Source organism: Aphidius gifuensis, linkage group LG1 (assembly GCF_014905175.1).
Source record: "Aphidius gifuensis isolate YNYX2018 linkage group LG1, ASM1490517v1, whole genome shotgun sequence".
NCBI lineage: Eukaryota > Metazoa > Arthropoda > Insecta > Hymenoptera > Braconidae > Aphidius > Aphidius gifuensis.
The window spans coordinates 23,769,938-23,787,854 of record NC_057788.1 but is presented as its reverse complement, the minus strand read 5'-3'; the positions used below and the strand labels follow the sequence as shown (position 1 = coordinate 23,787,854).

The 17,917-nt window shown below is 23.8% G+C and overlaps 3 protein-coding genes across 11 annotated transcripts in view; 1 reads left to right on the top strand and 2 right to left on the bottom strand.

The window, feature by feature from the left end:
• The first annotated feature begins 372 nt into the window (after nucleotides 1–372).
• LOC122854668 (elongation of very long chain fatty acids protein 4-like) lies at nucleotides 373–10,666 on the top strand. Of its 2 annotated transcripts, none has more exons than XM_044155570.1 (7): nucleotides 373–622; nucleotides 8,353–8,440; nucleotides 8,703–8,890; nucleotides 8,982–9,062; nucleotides 9,186–9,357; nucleotides 9,445–9,722; nucleotides 9,805–10,666. In XM_044155570.1, the coding sequence occupies exons 2-7, from the start codon at nucleotides 8,362–8,364 to the stop codon at nucleotides 9,943–9,945; spliced, it is 939 nt and encodes a 312-aa protein (XP_044011505.1). In that variant the 5' UTR covers nucleotides 373–622; nucleotides 8,353–8,361; the 3' UTR covers nucleotides 9,946–10,666. The 2 variants fall into 2 exon arrangements, with proteins under 2 accessions (XP_044011505.1, XP_044011498.1); XM_044155563.1 differs by lacking the exon at nucleotides 373–622 and adding an exon at nucleotides 6,760–7,169.
• Nucleotides 6,131–14,635, bottom strand: LOC122854656 (protein CC2D2B-like). Of its 2 annotated transcripts, XM_044155518.1 has the most exons (4): nucleotides 12,536–14,229; nucleotides 12,066–12,385; nucleotides 11,435–11,974; nucleotides 6,131–6,446 (listed from the first exon to the last, which is right to left on the bottom strand). In XM_044155518.1, the coding sequence occupies exons 1-3, from the start codon at nucleotides 13,932–13,934 to the stop codon at nucleotides 11,438–11,440; spliced, it is 2,256 nt and encodes a 751-aa protein (XP_044011453.1). In that variant the 5' UTR covers nucleotides 13,935–14,229; the 3' UTR covers nucleotides 6,131–6,446; nucleotides 11,435–11,437. The 2 variants fall into 2 exon arrangements, with proteins under 2 accessions (XP_044011453.1, XP_044011442.1); XM_044155507.1 differs by having other exon boundaries at nucleotides 12,066–14,635.
• A 113-nt stretch (nucleotides 14,636–14,748) lies between these two features.
• The window catches only part of LOC122854619 (tight junction protein ZO-1), a 30,170-nt gene continuing 27,001 nt past the window's right edge, over nucleotides 14,749–17,917 (bottom strand). For 5 of the 7 annotated variants that reach the window (XM_044155449.1, XM_044155457.1, XM_044155476.1 and 2 more), the window contains 6 exons: nucleotides 17,573–17,782; nucleotides 16,815–17,491; nucleotides 16,543–16,738; nucleotides 16,023–16,459; nucleotides 15,570–15,781; nucleotides 14,749–15,240 (listed from right to left, as the gene is read on the bottom strand). In XM_044155449.1, the coding sequence (XP_044011384.1) occupies nucleotides 15,026–15,240; nucleotides 15,570–15,781; nucleotides 16,023–16,459; nucleotides 16,543–16,738; nucleotides 16,815–17,491; nucleotides 17,573–17,782 (1,947 nt within the window). In that variant the 3' untranslated portion in view covers nucleotides 14,749–15,025. The remainder of the gene's footprint in view (nucleotides 15,241–15,569; nucleotides 15,782–16,022; nucleotides 16,460–16,542; nucleotides 16,739–16,814; nucleotides 17,492–17,572; nucleotides 17,783–17,917) is intronic. The other 2 variants (XR_006373986.1, XM_044155467.1) reach the window with 2 other exon arrangements.

Below are 17,917 nucleotides of genomic sequence, written 5' to 3'. Positions count from 1 at the left end.
AATAATAAAAATAATTATTGAAAAATATTTGTCATCTTTGGGTCAGCAAAAAGGTCTTAAGTTGCAAATTCCTCGATGAGAAAGCAGCTAAAGCAAGCTAAAGTATAGCTAAAATAATTATTATCATTTTATATTATTAAAAAAAAGTTAACGTTATTTTTTTATAGCAGAAAGTATTTTTTATTTATTTATTTAATTATTTTTTCTATGATTTATATATATTAGAAATAATTTTGAGTGTCAATAATCAATGATAAAAATATTATACTCGATAATTTTCAAATATAAATTTTATCAATTTCATCCCCTTTTTTTTTCGTTTCGAAATGTGAATGAACCTTAACTTAAATATTGATTTCGAGTTCAGTCATGGTGGCTGGCCGGCAACCCCAAGTTTAGCAATATTATATTGTCGACGAAATTATTAAAGAATAAACCAAAATTATTACTCATAATGACTAAAATTAAATACTGTGATAATAATAAAATAACTGATAATAATTTTTGATTATTCAATTTATTAACAGGATCATTTTTTTAAATATTTATATTTAAAAAAAAAGAGTCTGGATTTCGTCGGCATACAATCAAATGAACAAGGGTTGGACTCGCTAAATATAGGGTAAGTTTTACAAAACAAATTTTATTTTTCTTATAATTTATTTATTTATTAAATTGATATTATTATCATTATTATTTTTAATATTTTCATGAGTTAAATAATCTGTCTGTCCACTTTCTCCCGCTTTTTCTTTTTTGATTATTTTAATATATAAATAATTGTTTTTATTTTTTTTTGACTGTCAGACATAAATATATTTTAGCAAATAAATAAATAATTTTTTAAGTTTTTAATTTTAAAAAATATACTCTACGAGTCAAAACAAATTGCACGCGTGTATTAATTTTATTTATTTAAATTTTCTATTGTAATTTGTGGATTAATTAATTGCTAGGAAATTATTTAAAATTAAAATGAATTTAAATGGCAAAAAATTGATCGAATACATGTATGATAATCAATCTTATAGCATGAATTATATTTGTATTAAATTATTTAGTTTGACTTTAGTGTATATATATAATATTATTTTAAATGCGCTTGCACTTTCTAAGCATCTCGTTGCACTTGAGAAATTTTACTTTCGCTAATCTTTTCATCAGATTAATCTCCCACCCACATTCAGGATCACAAAAAAATTATTAAAATAAAATTAATAAAACTATATATTTAAAAAAAATATTCAATTCTTCCTGGATAATTATAAATTTTTATAATATCCACCGATAATAATTATACTCGGAGTAATAAAAATATTGTTAATTAAGAAATTTTATTTTTAATAATCAATTTAATTGTAAATATACAATCTTTATTTTTTAAAATTATTTTAGAAGTGATGAATAAATAAATAAAATAAATAAAAATAATTATTGTTAAAGAAGAAAAAAAAAAACGAGGAAGAAATTTTTAAAGGGAAACTCAATAGAGTTTTTGAATTTTTTACAATGCATGTATATTGTTTTTTTTTTTATTACTCTGAAACACGATAAAATAAAATATATAAATTTTTAAATTTAACAATGATTAAACCACAATGCAACATAGACATTGACCTCGAAAGTTAGATGATTTGTACAGACTGCCTCTCAAAGAGTAACGATATAAAAAGAAAGCGCATTTACAATATTAAAAAAATGCATTTTTTTACAATATAATTGAATTAAAAAAATTTTAATTTATTAATTAATTGATAAATTAAATGTTCAACAATTAAACATTAATTATTTCAACATAATAATAATAATAATTAAAATAAGTTATATAAAAAAAACATTTAAATTATTTATTTTATTTATTTTAATTTTCGCACCTTCAATTTCTATATAGCTGATTCAATATGAACATTTTTATTTTTTTTTATTTTTTCATATTATTTTTTATCTTCTATATATACTTGAATGTCGATTCGTGTTTCAATTGACCATACGACGATGAGAGATATTTGTAGAAAGCGAAACCCACACCGTGTACCATTATTTGATCTACACGTATAGTTAAATTTTTTTTTTTTTTTTTTTCATCATAAAAATAATATATTAACATTGAATTTGGGTGCAGGTATTTGTAACAATTATTTACATTACTAGTTGAACTCTCATCAGACACGAAAATAAATCATAAATTATTTTTATTTATTTATATTTTAATTTATTATAAATTAACAATAATATTCATCGTCAATTTAACACGTGTTTTATTTTTTTTTTATTTTTCTATTTTTTATTTATTTATGAGATACTTAATATTCTTGTTTCACACACACATACACCGAAGCTGGTGAAACTATTTTTTTTTATAAAGATATATATGCAATTAAAGTTATTAATGCATAATTTGGTTTTACTTTTTATTTAATTTTTTTTTTTCTTTTCATTTCACTTCTTGGATCACTATAAATAGGTTTTTTTTATTTTTTAATTTATTTTTTTATATACTTGATGATGATGTGTGTATTTATTAAGTATTTTTTCTTTAATTCTGGTTGAGCTATTGACTTTTTTTTTAAATTTTTTTATAATCAACAAGGCTTGGTCTATTTGGTGAAAGGTGGTTAATACTTTTCCCTTTATTTTATACTCAATTATTAGGTATTACGATGAGGATGTTCAAAAAATTTTTTTTTCACATGTAGATGGATATATTGTTGGTACATTTGGTACATTGGATAGAAAGACACACGAGTCGTGAAGACTAACGGTTTTATTCGAAACCAGTCTTCTTCATTTTTACTCAATTTTTTTTTATATTCATTATTTATTTATTTTTTTTTTATATTTTTAACATTGGATTTATGCTTTTCAATGTACATACTGTTCTGTGGATCATTGAGTCATGAAATCGTGACTTATTTATTTATTTTTATGACCTCTATTGAACTTATAAAAATGCTGAAAAAAATACATATTTATTATTACTTTTTATTGGATAAATGAAATTACAGTTTTTTTTATTTTTTAAATAACTCTATTTATTATTATTTTTTCTCAACATATTATCGTAAATTTTTAATATTTTATGTTTTAATCACACCAGTATGACGTAGTAAAAATAGATGTAGAATAAATATTTAATAAAAAACAAAGTCAGATAAATTTAACGAAAAAAAATAAAATAATAATGTGTAAATAAATAATATGCATAGATTTTGAAAGTCACTAAAGTAATACTTCACCCATTCTCAGAATACTTGCATAAATATTTTAAACATATAGTGTAAACCTTTGACTCAACAAATATTTTATGAAATTTAAAAATATTTATACCCAATAAGAGATATTCAATCATTCCGTTAACTTGAAAGAAGCCAATGTATAGATACCTACCAAATACCTCTTTACTCATTTTATGATCCTAATAGAAATCAGCAATTTTTTGAAATAATTGTTCAGTAGAAACATTAAATATGTTCCTATAATATAAATCCGCCATAAGAAATCAAAAATACGAGGGGCAAGTTTTATGAAACATCAAATACCTCCTTGCTCGTTCTATAAGCCTGATTCAAAATCTCGATTTTTCTATTGAATTTTTTTATAATTCTTTAAAATAATTAAAAGAACATAAAGCGAAAGAGGTAAGATTCATGAAACATAAAATACCTCTTTGCTCATTCTATATTCCTGATACAAAATCTCAATTTTTCTATTGAATTTTTTTATAATTTTTAAAATAATTAGAAGAACATGAAATACAAAAAGTGAGCTTTATAAAAATTCAAGTACCTCTTTTTTTGTTCTATATTCCTGATGCATAACTCAAATTTTGTTTTATAAATTTTTAAAATCTTTTTTTTAAGTTATTCTCCGAGAATAAACGGAATGGCGCTATATTTTTAACTCATCGAATACCTCTTTGCCTGTTCTATATTCCTAATAATATACTTAGATGTTTTCAATAATATTTCAGTGTTTACATAAAATAATTCCAGGAAAAATCAATAGAAGACAATAGATAACGCTAAACTTGTTAACTCAAAAAATAACTCTTTTCTTGTTCTATAACCCTGATAAAACAGCCCTCTTCTATCTATTATATTGAAATGTTTTACCCCTATAATTTAAAAAAAAAACACCAGATGACGCTGAACTTGTTAACTCAAAAAATACCTCTTTTTCTGTTCTACAACCTTGATAAAACACTTAATGTTTTTCTATTAAATTTAAATGTTCTCACCCTTTAGTTTGTAAGAAAAATAATAGATGGCGCTGATCTAGTTGATTCAAAAAATACCTCTTTGCCTGTTCTACAGCCCTGATAAAACAGCCCTTTTCTATCTATGATATTTAAATGTGTTTACTCTATAGTTCCTAAAAAAAAAATAGGTGGCGCTGAACTTGTTGACTCAAAAAATACCTCTTTTCCTGTTCTATAACCCTGATAAAACAGCCCTCTGCTATCTATGATATTTCAATGTGTTTACCCTATAGTTCCTAGAAAAAATAATAGATGGCGCTAAACTTCTTGACTCGAAAAATACCTCTTTTTCTGTTCTATAACCCTGATAAAACAGTCTTCTTCTATCTATGATATTTCAATGTGTTCACCCTATAGTTCCTAAAAAAAATAATAGATGGCGCTGAACTTGTTGACTCAAAGAATACCTCTTTGCCTGTTCTATAACCCTGATAAAACAGCCCTCTCCTATCTTTGATATTTCATTGTGTTTACCCTATAGTTCCTAAAAAAAATAATAGGTGGCGCTGAACTTGTTGACTTAAAAAATACCTCTTTTCCTGTTCTATAACCCTGATAAAACAGCCTTCTTCTATCTATGATATTTCAATGTTTTTACCTTATAGTTCTAAAGAAAAACAATAGATGGCGTTTCGTAGTGTGGCGCGAAAAATACCTCTTTTCCTGTTCTATATTCCTGATAAAACAGCCCTCTTTTATCTATGATATTTCAATGTTTTTACCTTATAGTTCTAAAGAAAAACAATAGATGGCGTTTCGTAGTGTGGCGCGAAAAATACCTCTTTTTCTGTTCTATATTCCTGATAAAACAGCCCTCTTCTATCTATTAATTTTCAATGTTTTTACCCTATAGTTCCAATAAAATACAATAGATGGCGCTTCGTAGTGTGGCGCAAAAAATACCTCTTTTCCTGTTCTATACTCCTAATAAAACAGCCCTCTTCTATCTATGATATTTAAATATTTTTACCCGTATAGTTCCCAAAAAAATCAATAGATGGCGCCACTTGTTCAATAAAAATTCAAAAAATATCAAATACCTCTTTGCTCATTCTATGATCCTGATACTCGAAAATTTTTCCCACAAATTTTTTGAAATTTAAAAAAAAAAATTTTTTTTTGAAGATACCTCCTTGCTCATTCTATGTTCCTGATACTCGAAAATTTTTTTTTCTATCAAATTTCAAAAAATTTATGGAAAAAAAAATTTTTGAGTATCAGGAACATAGAATGAGCAAAGAGGTATTTGATATTTTTGAAAATACCTCCTTGCTCATTCTATGTTCCTGATACTCGAAAATTTTTTTTTCTATCAAATTTCAAAAATTTTGTGGAAAAAAAAATTTTTGAGTATCAGGAACATAGAATGAGCAAAGAGGTATTTGATATTTTTGAAAATACCTCCTCGCTCATTCTATGTTCCTGATACTTGAAAATTTTTTTTTCTTATTAATTTCGAAAAATTTGTGGAAAAAAAAATTTTTGAGTATCAGGAACATAGAAAAAGCGATTTTGAAATTTTAAAATCTTTGCTCATTCTATGTTCCTGATACTCGAATATTTTTTTTTCTATCAAATATCAAAAAATTTGTGGAAAAATCATAGATTTGTAACAGGAACATAGAATGAGCAAAGAGGTATTCGATATTTTTTGAAATATTATTGAAAAATTTAAAATAAAATTAGGCAAACAGAAAGCTGAAGAAGTTAATCGACTGAAAATATTAAATCGGCGATGTTGATTTATTACATAGCTAATTATAATTAAAGGAAAATGAAAAACACAGAGGTATTGAGTAAAACAAGTGATTTTTATTTATAATAATAATAATAATACAATAATAAAAACAGGCTTGAGCGAAAGTTTCCCTCAAGCATCTTTAATTCTTTTTTCTTTTTTATTACAAATTAAAGTCGTCCAAATACATTAATCGAACCCCAATAAAAAAATCGTGTCATCAATTTTTTATTATCTAAATATTTTAGTATATTTTCGGCTAAACTGCCAAAATATTTGTTGGATATATTTTACCACTAAAACGTCTTGTCATAGGCTTCTGTTAATAATTATTTATTAACATTAGAATCAATGAAGGAAGGATTCTTCAACCGCTTCACCTTTTTTCGTGTTGCAATTAGGCCCAACAAACGGTAGAACAGGTTCTGTTACTTTGCATCTTTTTATCCACTGAAACAAAAATAATATAACTTTTATTACTATATTTGTTTAATTTTAAAATACATATATATTATTCATTTCAATTTATTTACACAATAATTATTAACCACTAAACAGATGAATATACAAAATAAAATTTCAATATCATTTAATTGAAAATATTAAATAAATAAGTATATTAAAAAACCTAACTAACTAAATTTGTTAATTTACTCAATATAAAAAATGAATACTAAATTGATTAACTAAAAAATTGAATACTTTTTTTCAATTACCAAGTTGGAAAATTTATTAAAGAAGGGGAATATATTTGTTGCGTATGTATCCCCACGTTTATATCGTATTGGCCCCATTTTTTACCACAACGCCTACCAATATTCAACCGAGCCATCACAAGGTGGTGAGGTAAAAAGTTATAAAGCCCACCGGACTGTCTCTTTCAGAGACGCTTGCACTTTGGTGAAAGACGTGCGGGTCCGTCTCTCGGTCTTTCGACCTGTTCATTATCATCAGTTGTGCTTTTTCTTCTACTATAATTTTTGGCAAATAAAAAGTACAAAATTAATAAGAAACAAAAATATAAAAAATACAGTGCTAATGTGGTAATCAACAAAATCATTGTGCTTATTGAAACCACTCTTTTTTTTTTTTTTTTAATTTTTATTTAATGTATTTAATTTATTTATTTAATTAACGTGGTATAGATTTTTTTTTTACAATTTATTGTAAAAGGTAAGATTTTTCTTTGAACCTTTTTTTTATTATTTTTAAATTGCACATTTTTAATCAATATTTTTTTTCCTTTTCAATCAATTACACTATTTATTTTCTATTATATTTTTAATTTTTTCTAAAAGTGAAAACGTGGAATTATATATGAACAAGTTTTTTAAATAAATACTAGTTCATCAATAAACTTAAATGAGAGTGAAATTTCTTGTTGGAATATATATGTATTTTTGTTTTTTTCTTATTTTGCACTTCTACTTTTTTTTTTTATTATTTTAAATATAATTTCGCTTGCGGAAATAAAACTCTTGTAGATAAATAAAAAAAAAAAAATAGTTTAGTCAGTGAAAGTTGATCTTTGAGGAGTCAGTGAAAGACGTTACATACCGATATTTATTATTATTATTTTTCAATCTCAACACCTTGGCTAAAATAATCATGGTCAATCAGTAATTTATCATAAGAATCTACGGAGAAACTCAGCTTCATTGAAAATTATATTTATTATTATTTTCACTTTGATCTTTGACATATATTAAAACCACAAATACTGTATTTTAATTTTATATCACTGATTCTCGTTTTTTTACTTATTATTATAATTTTGAAATTTAAATTTCTCGATAATTTAGGTATTAATATTTGCGTTTTATTTTAAATTTGAACATAAAAATATATTAGAAATTTTTTTCTAAATTAATTCACTTCTAAAAAGAAGAGACACCTTTAAATTATTAAAATGTAAATTCTAAATATTGCTTATGTTCATGTTCAAATTCTCTATCATTATTATTATTATTTTTTTTTTTTAATTTTAAATAGTCATCAATTTAAAACATAAGCATATATACCTAAAAAATAAAAGCCACTTTTACATTTGTATACTTGTTTTTTTTTTATACTCGACTATTTGTCCAACGTATTTTTTTTTTATTCAAGGTTTTTAGACTTAAAGATAAGTGTAATTTGTTGATAACAATAATTAGTTCAACTATCCGACTTTATTATTATTTTTTTTATGTTCGATTTCTAAAAACAAAAAAATTTATAAGACAACATTGTTGCAAATATTATTACAATTATTTTATTTGTAAAAAAACCTTGATGTATATTTATTTATTTTTTTTCATAAACTAATATTTAAATTTTATAACTTTAATAATTTTATTTATTTATTTTGTTTTAGTTTGTAGAAATGGCGGGCTTTATTAATTCAACAACTACGCTAATCAACGATGCTTACGACTATTACCTTTGGACACTGTCATTAGCAGGTAAAAAAATAAAAAAATAAAAATTCTATTATTATTATATTTTAACATAGATAAATATTTATTTGTAAAACTATTTATCTAGAATTTTTTTTTTTCTATTTTTTTTTTTTTAAACAATAATTTAAATATATTTGTTATTAATTTATATATTGTATAATAAATTAATAATATATATATTATAAATTCTTAAATAATATATAAAATAAAAAATCTCTATATAAATATTATTAATTAATTTCAATGATTCTTTTAAATTTACAAGATGAAAGAACAAGAGGATGGTTGCTAGTAGATTCACCAGTACCTACCCTATTTTATACAATGATTTACTTGATGATTGTATGGGCAGGACCAAAAGTTATGAGAAAAAGAAAAGCATTTAAACTCACATGGCTTTTGGTACCTTATAATTTTGCAATGGCTATTTTAAATGCTTACATTGCCATTCAGGTATATAAAGATTTTTCATTTTTTTTTTTTTTTTTTCCTTATAAAATTTATTATTTATTTATCGTTTTTTAATATTTATTTATCGTTTTAGTTATTAGTGGCATCGACAAAACTTAGTTATAGCTACGTATGTCAACCGATAAGAAATGTGTGGAAAAAAGAAGAGCTACAGGTAACTACTACACATTTTTTTTTTTTTACACTATGTTTAAAATATAAAAATGTAAAATGTAAATTTTATACCTTAACAATAATTAATTAATATTTTTTTTTTTTTATTTCTAATTAATTGCAGATTGCAAATGCAGTTTGGTGGTATTATTTTAGTAAACTACTTGAATTTTGCGATACATTTTTTTTCATTCTAAGAAAAAAAGATAATCAATTGAGCTTCCTTCATGTTTATCATCATTCAACAATGTTTTCCTTATGGTGGATTGGCATTAAATGGGTACCAAGTGGTTCAAGTTAGTATCAATAATAATAATAATAAATTTATCAAGTTAAAGTATAAAATTAATTTAACAATTTTTATATATTTTTTTTTGTTACAGCATTTTTCCCAGCAATGGTTAATAGTTTTATTCATGTTTTAATGTATTCATATTATGCATTAGCAGCACTTGGTCCAGAAATATCAAAATATCTTTGGTGGAAAAAATACTTAACTATATTACAATTAATTCAATTCACATGTGCTCTTATTCTTGGTATAAATGGCATTAGAAATGGATGTGATTTTCCACTTTGGATGCAATATGCACTTGTTATTTATATGATTTCATTTATTGTATTATTTGGTAATTTCTACGCAAAGGCTTACATTGCCAAGGTCAGTAATAAATTAAAATAATATATATATTATAATAATAATTAATAATAACAAAAAACATTTTTATATTTATATGTTTCAGGGTAAACAAGCATACGCTAATAGAAAAAATGCATCATTAAATGACAAAAAGTTAAAAGAACAAATCAAGTCAGGCTCAAATAAAATAAATGGACATAATGGATTATCATCAAACGGTTTTTCATCCAAGAAAATACAGTGAAATGTATAAATAGCTGTTTTTTTTTTCGTTGTAATGTTATTATTTTATTTTTTGTAGAGTCATGAAAGAAAAAAAAAAAAAAAAAATTATTTTGTCATTGTCATCAAAATGAATGAACAAAAGACAAGTGTATAAAAATTTTGGCGATGTGTGAAAAACGTTTTTGTTATTATTTTATTATTATATATATTTTTTTTTAATTTAATTTTTTTTTTTTTTATTTGTCAGTCTTATGATGACTGTACGTCATCAACGCGGTAGAGAATAAAAAAAAAAAAAAAATAAAGCTATTTTATGTTACAAGTCATCCCTGTTCCCAATTGACATTGACATTTTAAAATAATGTTCTTATATTTTCCCATTAACAATTTTACGTTTAAATAAACTTGATAAGTTTTTTTGTTTTTTTTTTTTCTTTTTAAATATTATAAATATATAAAATGTTTTTTAGTTTATAGACTTGTTATAACTCCAAAGCGAGAATAGCACACACTTGATCATTAAAATAAATAAAGGGTGTATATAATATAAATATATAGGTAATAATTATGAAAGGATAACAAACAAACAAAAAAAAAATTGAAAAGAAAAAAAAAATCATAATGAAGTGGTTAGGTATTTTTACTTCATGGTGATATTTCTTATAATTATATTATGAAGATAGAAAAAAAATATATATATAAAAACTATTAAATAATGAAAAATTGAAGAGCCAATTTTTCAAGAATATATAGAATTGATAAAAATATAATTTATTATTTTAAATTTATGATTTTTTTTTTTTTTTTTTTCTTCTGTGCAGGAAAAATAAATTTAGTTTTTAAGATAATTAAATGAAAAAGAAATGATCATCATATTTGCTCTCGATTAAATTGCCATAAATAAGAAAACTTTCATTAAAAAAAAAATCAATTTTTCTACCGGGAAATTAATGATAAATATTAATACCAACAACAAAAATATATAAATAATAAATAACAGTCAATTAATTATTTAAAAAAAATAAATAAAAAAAAACAAAAAAAAAAAAAAATTTGCTACTGTCTTTTTTAAATTTTTCAAAAATTTTTTAAACACTTTTACACATTTTCTAAGGAAACAAAAATTAAATTAAAATAAAAATAAAAAAACTACCATTTTATGCTACTAATTAAGCGCACAATACGAAAGATACAATCTGTACAAATTAGATTTTACAATTTTTTTCGCAATTTGTCTATTGTTAGTATTAAAATTTATCAAGTTAAATTGTGTATGTTGGTCAATTAGCATGAAAGGGACAACAAAAAAATTGATAAAATTGTAAAGATGTATGCATCTATAATTATATTATATTTTCCATGTGACTAATGGGAAAAAAAAAAAAGAAAAAAAATCTTAGCAAATAAAATATTGTTACGTTGATCATTGATGACTTGAATAAAAAAAAAAAGAGTTTACTTTATTTTTCCCCCCAATTGTTATAATAATTAATTAAATGTTTTCTTACCTTTTAATTTCGACTCTTCAAAACAACAACTGCAAGCCAAAGAGATGATGTCTTGCCAACATATTTTTGTAAATGACAAACAATAGCAAATTCAACAGCTCCAGTAACTTGTTGAATTTTAGTTGTTTCAAATAAATCAACCAATTCATCAATCGGTGTACATCGTAGATTAAGCACAAAACCATGAACAACATAAGCACGATTAAGTTGTTTTAAATCTTTTTTATCATATTGTCCATCACCTTTAATTGATAATTTTGTTAATAAATTACGTAAAACTGTTGCAGCATGTCGATTAAAAACAGTTGTAAAACCCATACTACTTCGCCACTGTGATAATTTATCTTTCAATTTATTTTCAATGTCTAAATTATTATTTTCATTGTCGTCATTATTATCAATCAATAGATCATCATTTTCAAGAATTTGAGGTTCACGTTTAACAGTTGAATTAATACCAAGTGGCTGCCAATCTTTTGCAACATTTACATTAAATCTTAAATTTGAAGGAGTTATTGTTGTTTGAAGATTTTTCCAAATCTAAACCAAAAAAAAAAAAAAAATATATAAAAAATGATTATTGTAGTAATAATAATAATTAATAATATAATACATAGATATATAAACTTACATTTGTATGATTAATAAGTCTATTAATTTTAATCAATGAACAACGTGAATCACCAAGATTATATTTATCACCATTTTCTGGATCCCATAATAATACAACATCTTTATCTTCAATTGTCAATACATATGCAGTTAATTTTTTAGCTTGTGAATTACCAATAACAACATATGCATCAATATTAATACCTTGAAATAATGTTACAAGTAAACATGCACGTCCATAATGATCAACTTTATTTAATTTAATTGCTTGTCTTGGTGTAAGTGGTCCATATTTATTTGGTAATTGTGTTAATAACATAACAAATCTTGCAGCATCATCTAGTTTTTCAATACCATTAATTTTATATGGTACAATAATACAACGTTGAATTGATTTTGATAAATTATTTAATGTATTAATATCATTATTATCAATACTATTAAATTTATTATCAATTTTCATTAATATATATATTTTAGTATACGTACATGTTTGATTATTTTGTATATATCCAAATCTAATTAATGGACTATTTAATGGTGATAAACTAATCCATTTTTCAAATTCTTGATTATTTTGATTAAATTCAAGTGGTATTATTGATTGTCCAAGCCATTGTAAACCCCATACAGGATGTTGATCATATAATGATAATTTAATACATGTATGATTTTTTAATTTTGATAATTCAAAATTTAATGTTTGTTGCCATATTGGTGATGAACCATCAGCTGTTGTTGTTGTTTCAATTAATTCACCAGCTTTTATTTGTACAATTGGTTGTACTAATGATGTATCTTCACGTACTGGTATTTCAATACCACGCAATACTGTTATTGTTAATAAATCATCATTTATTGTACGTATTATTTTTTGTGTATTTGTTGCTGATGATGGTCTTAATGGTCTTGATGCTTGGAACCAATTTCCAATTGATATATCCCATAATGAAAATGCTGGCTCTTCTGATATAACTACATCTGGTATTAATTTTTTATCTTTTTTTGGTTTATTATTATTAATTTTTAATTTTTCAATTTCTAAATTATCCAATTGTAATGCTGGATCACCAAGTAGAAAATAATCACAACTTGTTTCTTCAGAAATTGGATTTATTTTATCCAAAAATAATAAACAACTTTGAGGATCATTTGGATCATTTGTTAATTTATATGAATAATTATTTAACTGTTCTGCTCGTGAAATATTATCATTATAATTATCATCATTATCATCTTCATCTTCATTATATTCAATAGACAATGATACTGTGTAAATTAGTGTACCAGAAAATATTATACCCGAGCTATGTTTAATTGAAAAATCAATATTAATTTTTTTTTCTTTAACACAATGTTGTGGTAATGGAAATGGCAATATACTATTACAATTATTTTGTGTTTGAATTTTAACTGATAAATCATTTGATTTAAAATCATTATTAACAAGTAATTTATATAATTTTCTATTAAATGGACTTGATATTTTACATATTATTTTATTATTAAATAATATTTGCACTGATGTTATTTTAATTTTTAATGTAGAATCATTTGGATGTATAATAACATCACGAATTGATATTTCAACAAGTTTTTTATTTTTTATTTGTTTGTTTTTTTTTAAAACAATTGTATTATATTTATCAAGTTTATATGGTTTTATAACATTATAAGTTAATGGACCATTTGGTGACACATATAAACCATCTTCAGTTTCTAAATTTTTATCAATTACACTACGTGGGTTTGCACGTTTAGTTTGTAAAACTTTATCATTTTTTAAATTTTCAAATTTTGGATATGAATAATTTAAATTTAATTTTTTTTTTTTATTTTTTAATTTTTGAGGTGAAAGTCCCGTTATAAAATCAGCGTGCATTGACATTTTTTATTGTATTTTTAATAATAATACAACACTTTACACTCTCACCACACTCACCACGCTTTACTGATTGTTTTTTTTTTTCCTTGACGTATCCATGGTTACACACAGCTAAAAATAATACAATAACAAAATAGTAACAATAACATTACAATATCATTAAATTTAATTATTACAATATTTTTTTTTTATTTCAAATATTAACATTGGCAAATTTCAGAATCACTTGTTATATTAACAATTGAGCTGTTTATCATATTTATAAAAAGTTAATTATTTTTATTTTTTTTTAATTTGTTTTTTTATATATAATTTTTATTTTTACATTATTATCACTGAGTAATACTTTATTACAATATTACATTTTTATTTTATATAGTCATTAATATTATTATTTTTTATTTTTTTATTTTACAGTATATTTTTTAAAGTCATTCAAAGCTATTTTTTTATTTTTTTTTGACAAGTTTTTTTTTTTTTTAAATTAAAGAATTAAACTTGCCTTAATATTTTTTATTGCTGTTGGTTTTTTTTTTTTTTTTCTTTTTTTTAGTCAATTAAATTAGTTTACAAAATAGTGGCATTTAGAGATTTTTTTTTCTGTCTCTATATAATTCAAAACTTGGATTTGAAAATAAAAAATAACATTAATAATAATTATTAGGTCAAAATAAAAATAAAAAAATAAAAAAAAAAGTTAATAATTAAAAAAAAAAAAAAAAAATGAAAACAATAGAAAAATAATAAAATAAAAAATCAAATGTTAGTGTGTGAGCAAAAAATGCATAGTAAATGCCTTTGACAATAGACCTAAGATAAAATCTGGGATATCATTTGGTATTTTGCTCTTTTTGCCACCGAATATTAATCGTAAGTTTACGTGGGATAAATTTAATATTATCTTTTAATAACTGTCAATATAATATAACACAAGTTCTCACAGAGAACAAAGAATTTTTGTATTATTTTTTTCCAGTTATTAAAAGCTGTACTCATTTTTTTTTTCCTTTTTTTTTTTTAATTAAAAATTTATATATAAAAAAAAATATATATATAAGTATATATAATTATTACTAGTTGAATAATAATTGTTTTTAAAAATGATCAAGTTTAACGAGTATATGATCTGATGTTTGTTCAGGAAGTCTAACGTCAAGCCAATCATTGCTTGATCTTGCATCAATATCGGCTGTTTTTAGAGCTAATTTATGAGCTGGTGTTGCATTATGAGGAATTCGCAATTCAACTGGAACCTTAAATTCAAGTCCACGAGGTCCACACTCAACTAAAGGACTCAACAAAGATTCACCTGTATTCAAAAAAAGAAAAAAAAAAAGAAAAATTAATTATATTATATTTAAATTATCAATTTTATTATTTAATTATTTGCTCTGTACTTTAATCAAATTAATTTTTTTTTTATTTTTCTATCACCATTAAAATTATTATGTCTACAATTGCGTCCACTTGTTGCAGTTTATATTAATTTATTAAAAGACCTTCTTTTTATTAAGGTCTTGTATTTCTTATTGTCATTTATAATTATAAATTAATATATATATTAAAAAATAAAATAAATAAGCATTTAGTTTTAATAATTAAATTAGTCTATTATTTAATGATTATTATTAAGCTCACCATTGTGCATTGGTGGTGATAAAGAAGCACGAGGACCAATATTTTTTCTATTATTATGTGCATCAATATTATGTGGTGATGTAACTGCAAAGTAGATCTCTTGATGTATTTTTGGAGGTACTGCACCAGGTGGTATTGTTAAACTAACACCACCTGGTCCCTCAAGTTTACCACCCCTGATATCAAATACCCCCCTTGTGATACCCGTACTCCTATCAACCAATCCACCACCCCCAATATTAATTTTATTTTTTTAATACTTTTAATTATTAGTTTTATATTATTCATTTAATTTAAAATTATAAATTAATTATTTAAGATTAATTATATCTATATAATTAATAACTACTAACATTATTTTTTGTTATTGTAATAATTAATAATTAATTTTTATTTTAATCAAACCGAAAAACAATTATAATGATAATAATAATAATATATTTATTTAATTACCTGACATTGTGATGATGTAGAGGAGGTTTTCTATATAATTCAAATGCACTTCCTCGTTGTTCACGACTTCCTGCAAGATTTAAACCACTTGGTTCTCTATTGTGATTTGAATTACCTCCACCACTACCACCGCCGCCGCTACCACCACTGGATGATACATGAGTTGTACCACCATGACTGTTACTATGACTATGACCATTAATACCATTATTACGATTATGTGAATGGCCAAGTGTCAATTGTCCAGCACTATTGCTATGTGAATGTGATGTTATTGGTGGATTTGAATGTGTATGACTAAGACTGTGATTGTGATTTGGTGATGTATGATTATGTGAATGATTTGAATTTATATGATAATTTCCTTCACGATTTGGTGGTGGAACATTGTAATAAAATTGTCCACTATTACGTTGAGAATTTACTCCATTTTCTACCTGTAAATTATGATAATTAATTAATTAATTAATTAATTTATTTATTTGAATTAATTATTTATAAATCTATTAATAAAACTTACGCCATTGTAAAGATGTGATGTATTCATAGAATAATTTTTTGCATGTTGATACATATTTCCTCCATTATTTTCATCTTGTGATATTTGTTGTTTTTGTGGAGGACGATAATTTTTTGGTTTTGGTGGTGGAACAGGTTTATATGTACCACCTAGTTTTCCAGGTGTTGTTGGTATTGTTTTTTGATCTCCAGTTCGACTAAAATTCATAAAAGAAAAATTAATAAATTTTGTAATAAATATATAATAAAATTAAAATAAATTAAAAAACAAACCTGTACTTTGCATAATCAGTTCGTGTTTGTGGATCTTGTTGATTTAATATTTGTTGAGTTCCAGTTCTTGTAAATCTATATGGATCATGTGATCTTTGAGCTGGTATATTACCAGTTTTTAAATCATCAGGAACATTTGGTCCAAGTCGTCCAGCAGAAGTTTGATTAATTGTTGTTGCAGTATAAGTTGCATTTCCATTAGTATTATATGAATCATATGATGACATACTATCATAACTACTAGCTTTAAGTTGAGCACGTTCAAGTGATGATGATGATGGATTTGTTCTGTGTGGTGTTGAATTACTATAATTTCCCATATCTAATGTTGATTCATTTTTATTATTAAATAATCTTTCAACAGCTGATCGTCCAGTTGTTCCTCTTGAATTTGTATTTTGATTTGGTGGTTTAACATTACGATCAATTCTCGGTGGAAGATCTGGTGGTCCTTGATGAGGTGATCTTGTTTGTGTATGGCCAGCAGGATATTGTGATGAATTAAGCTGATCATTAACTGATGATGATGTTGAAAAACCATATTTACTATCACCGGGTATTGTTTGAATTTGTTTTTGTTGTTGCTGTTGTTGTTGTTGTTGTTGTTGTTGTTGTTGCTGATGTTGTTGAAGTTGTTGCTGCTGCTGTTGTTGCTGTTGCTGTTGTTGTTCAAATGCCTGTATAATATAAAATTAACTTTAATAAAATTCCCTAATTTTATTAATAAATATATATTATATATTAGTTAAATTAAATACCTGATAGCTTGATGTGTATGGTGGTGGAGCTGTTGTATCATCTTGAGTTGCAATACTTGGATCTGAGCTACTTTTTAATCTTGATGGTTGTCCCAAGGCACCAGATAAAGGAGGTGCGGAATTCAATTCCAAATCACTCTCTGGGGAGGATGCGTAGGACAGGCGTGATGTCATCGGGAACAGGAAATCATCCGACAAAGCCTCTTCCGGCTACGCGAATGCATAACACACAGGACAACACGTAATGATGATATTATTTTAATATATTATTATGATTGAAAATATATATTTTAATTGTTAAAAATAATAATAATAAAATAAACAAAATAATAATAATTATTATTA

Coding starts and splice junctions, on each gene's coding strand:
- LOC122854668 (XM_044155570.1), top strand. CDS start 8,362: ATGGCGGGCTTTATTAATTCAACAACTACGCTAATCAACGATGCTTAC. Junction 9,358..9,444: donor ATGGGTACCAAGTGGTTCAA/GTTAGTATCAAT, acceptor TTTTTGTTACAG/CATTTTTCCCAGCAATGGTT. Junction 9,723..9,804: donor CAAAGGCTTACATTGCCAAG/GTCAGTAATAAA, acceptor TATATGTTTCAG/GGTAAACAAGCATACGCTAA.
- LOC122854656 (XM_044155507.1), bottom strand. CDS start 13,934: ATGTCAATGCACGCTGATTTTATAACGGGACTTTCACCTCAAAAATTA. Junction 11,975..12,065: donor GACTTATTAATCATACAAAT/GTAAGTTTATAT, acceptor TTTTTGGTTTAG/ATTTGGAAAAATCTTCAAAC.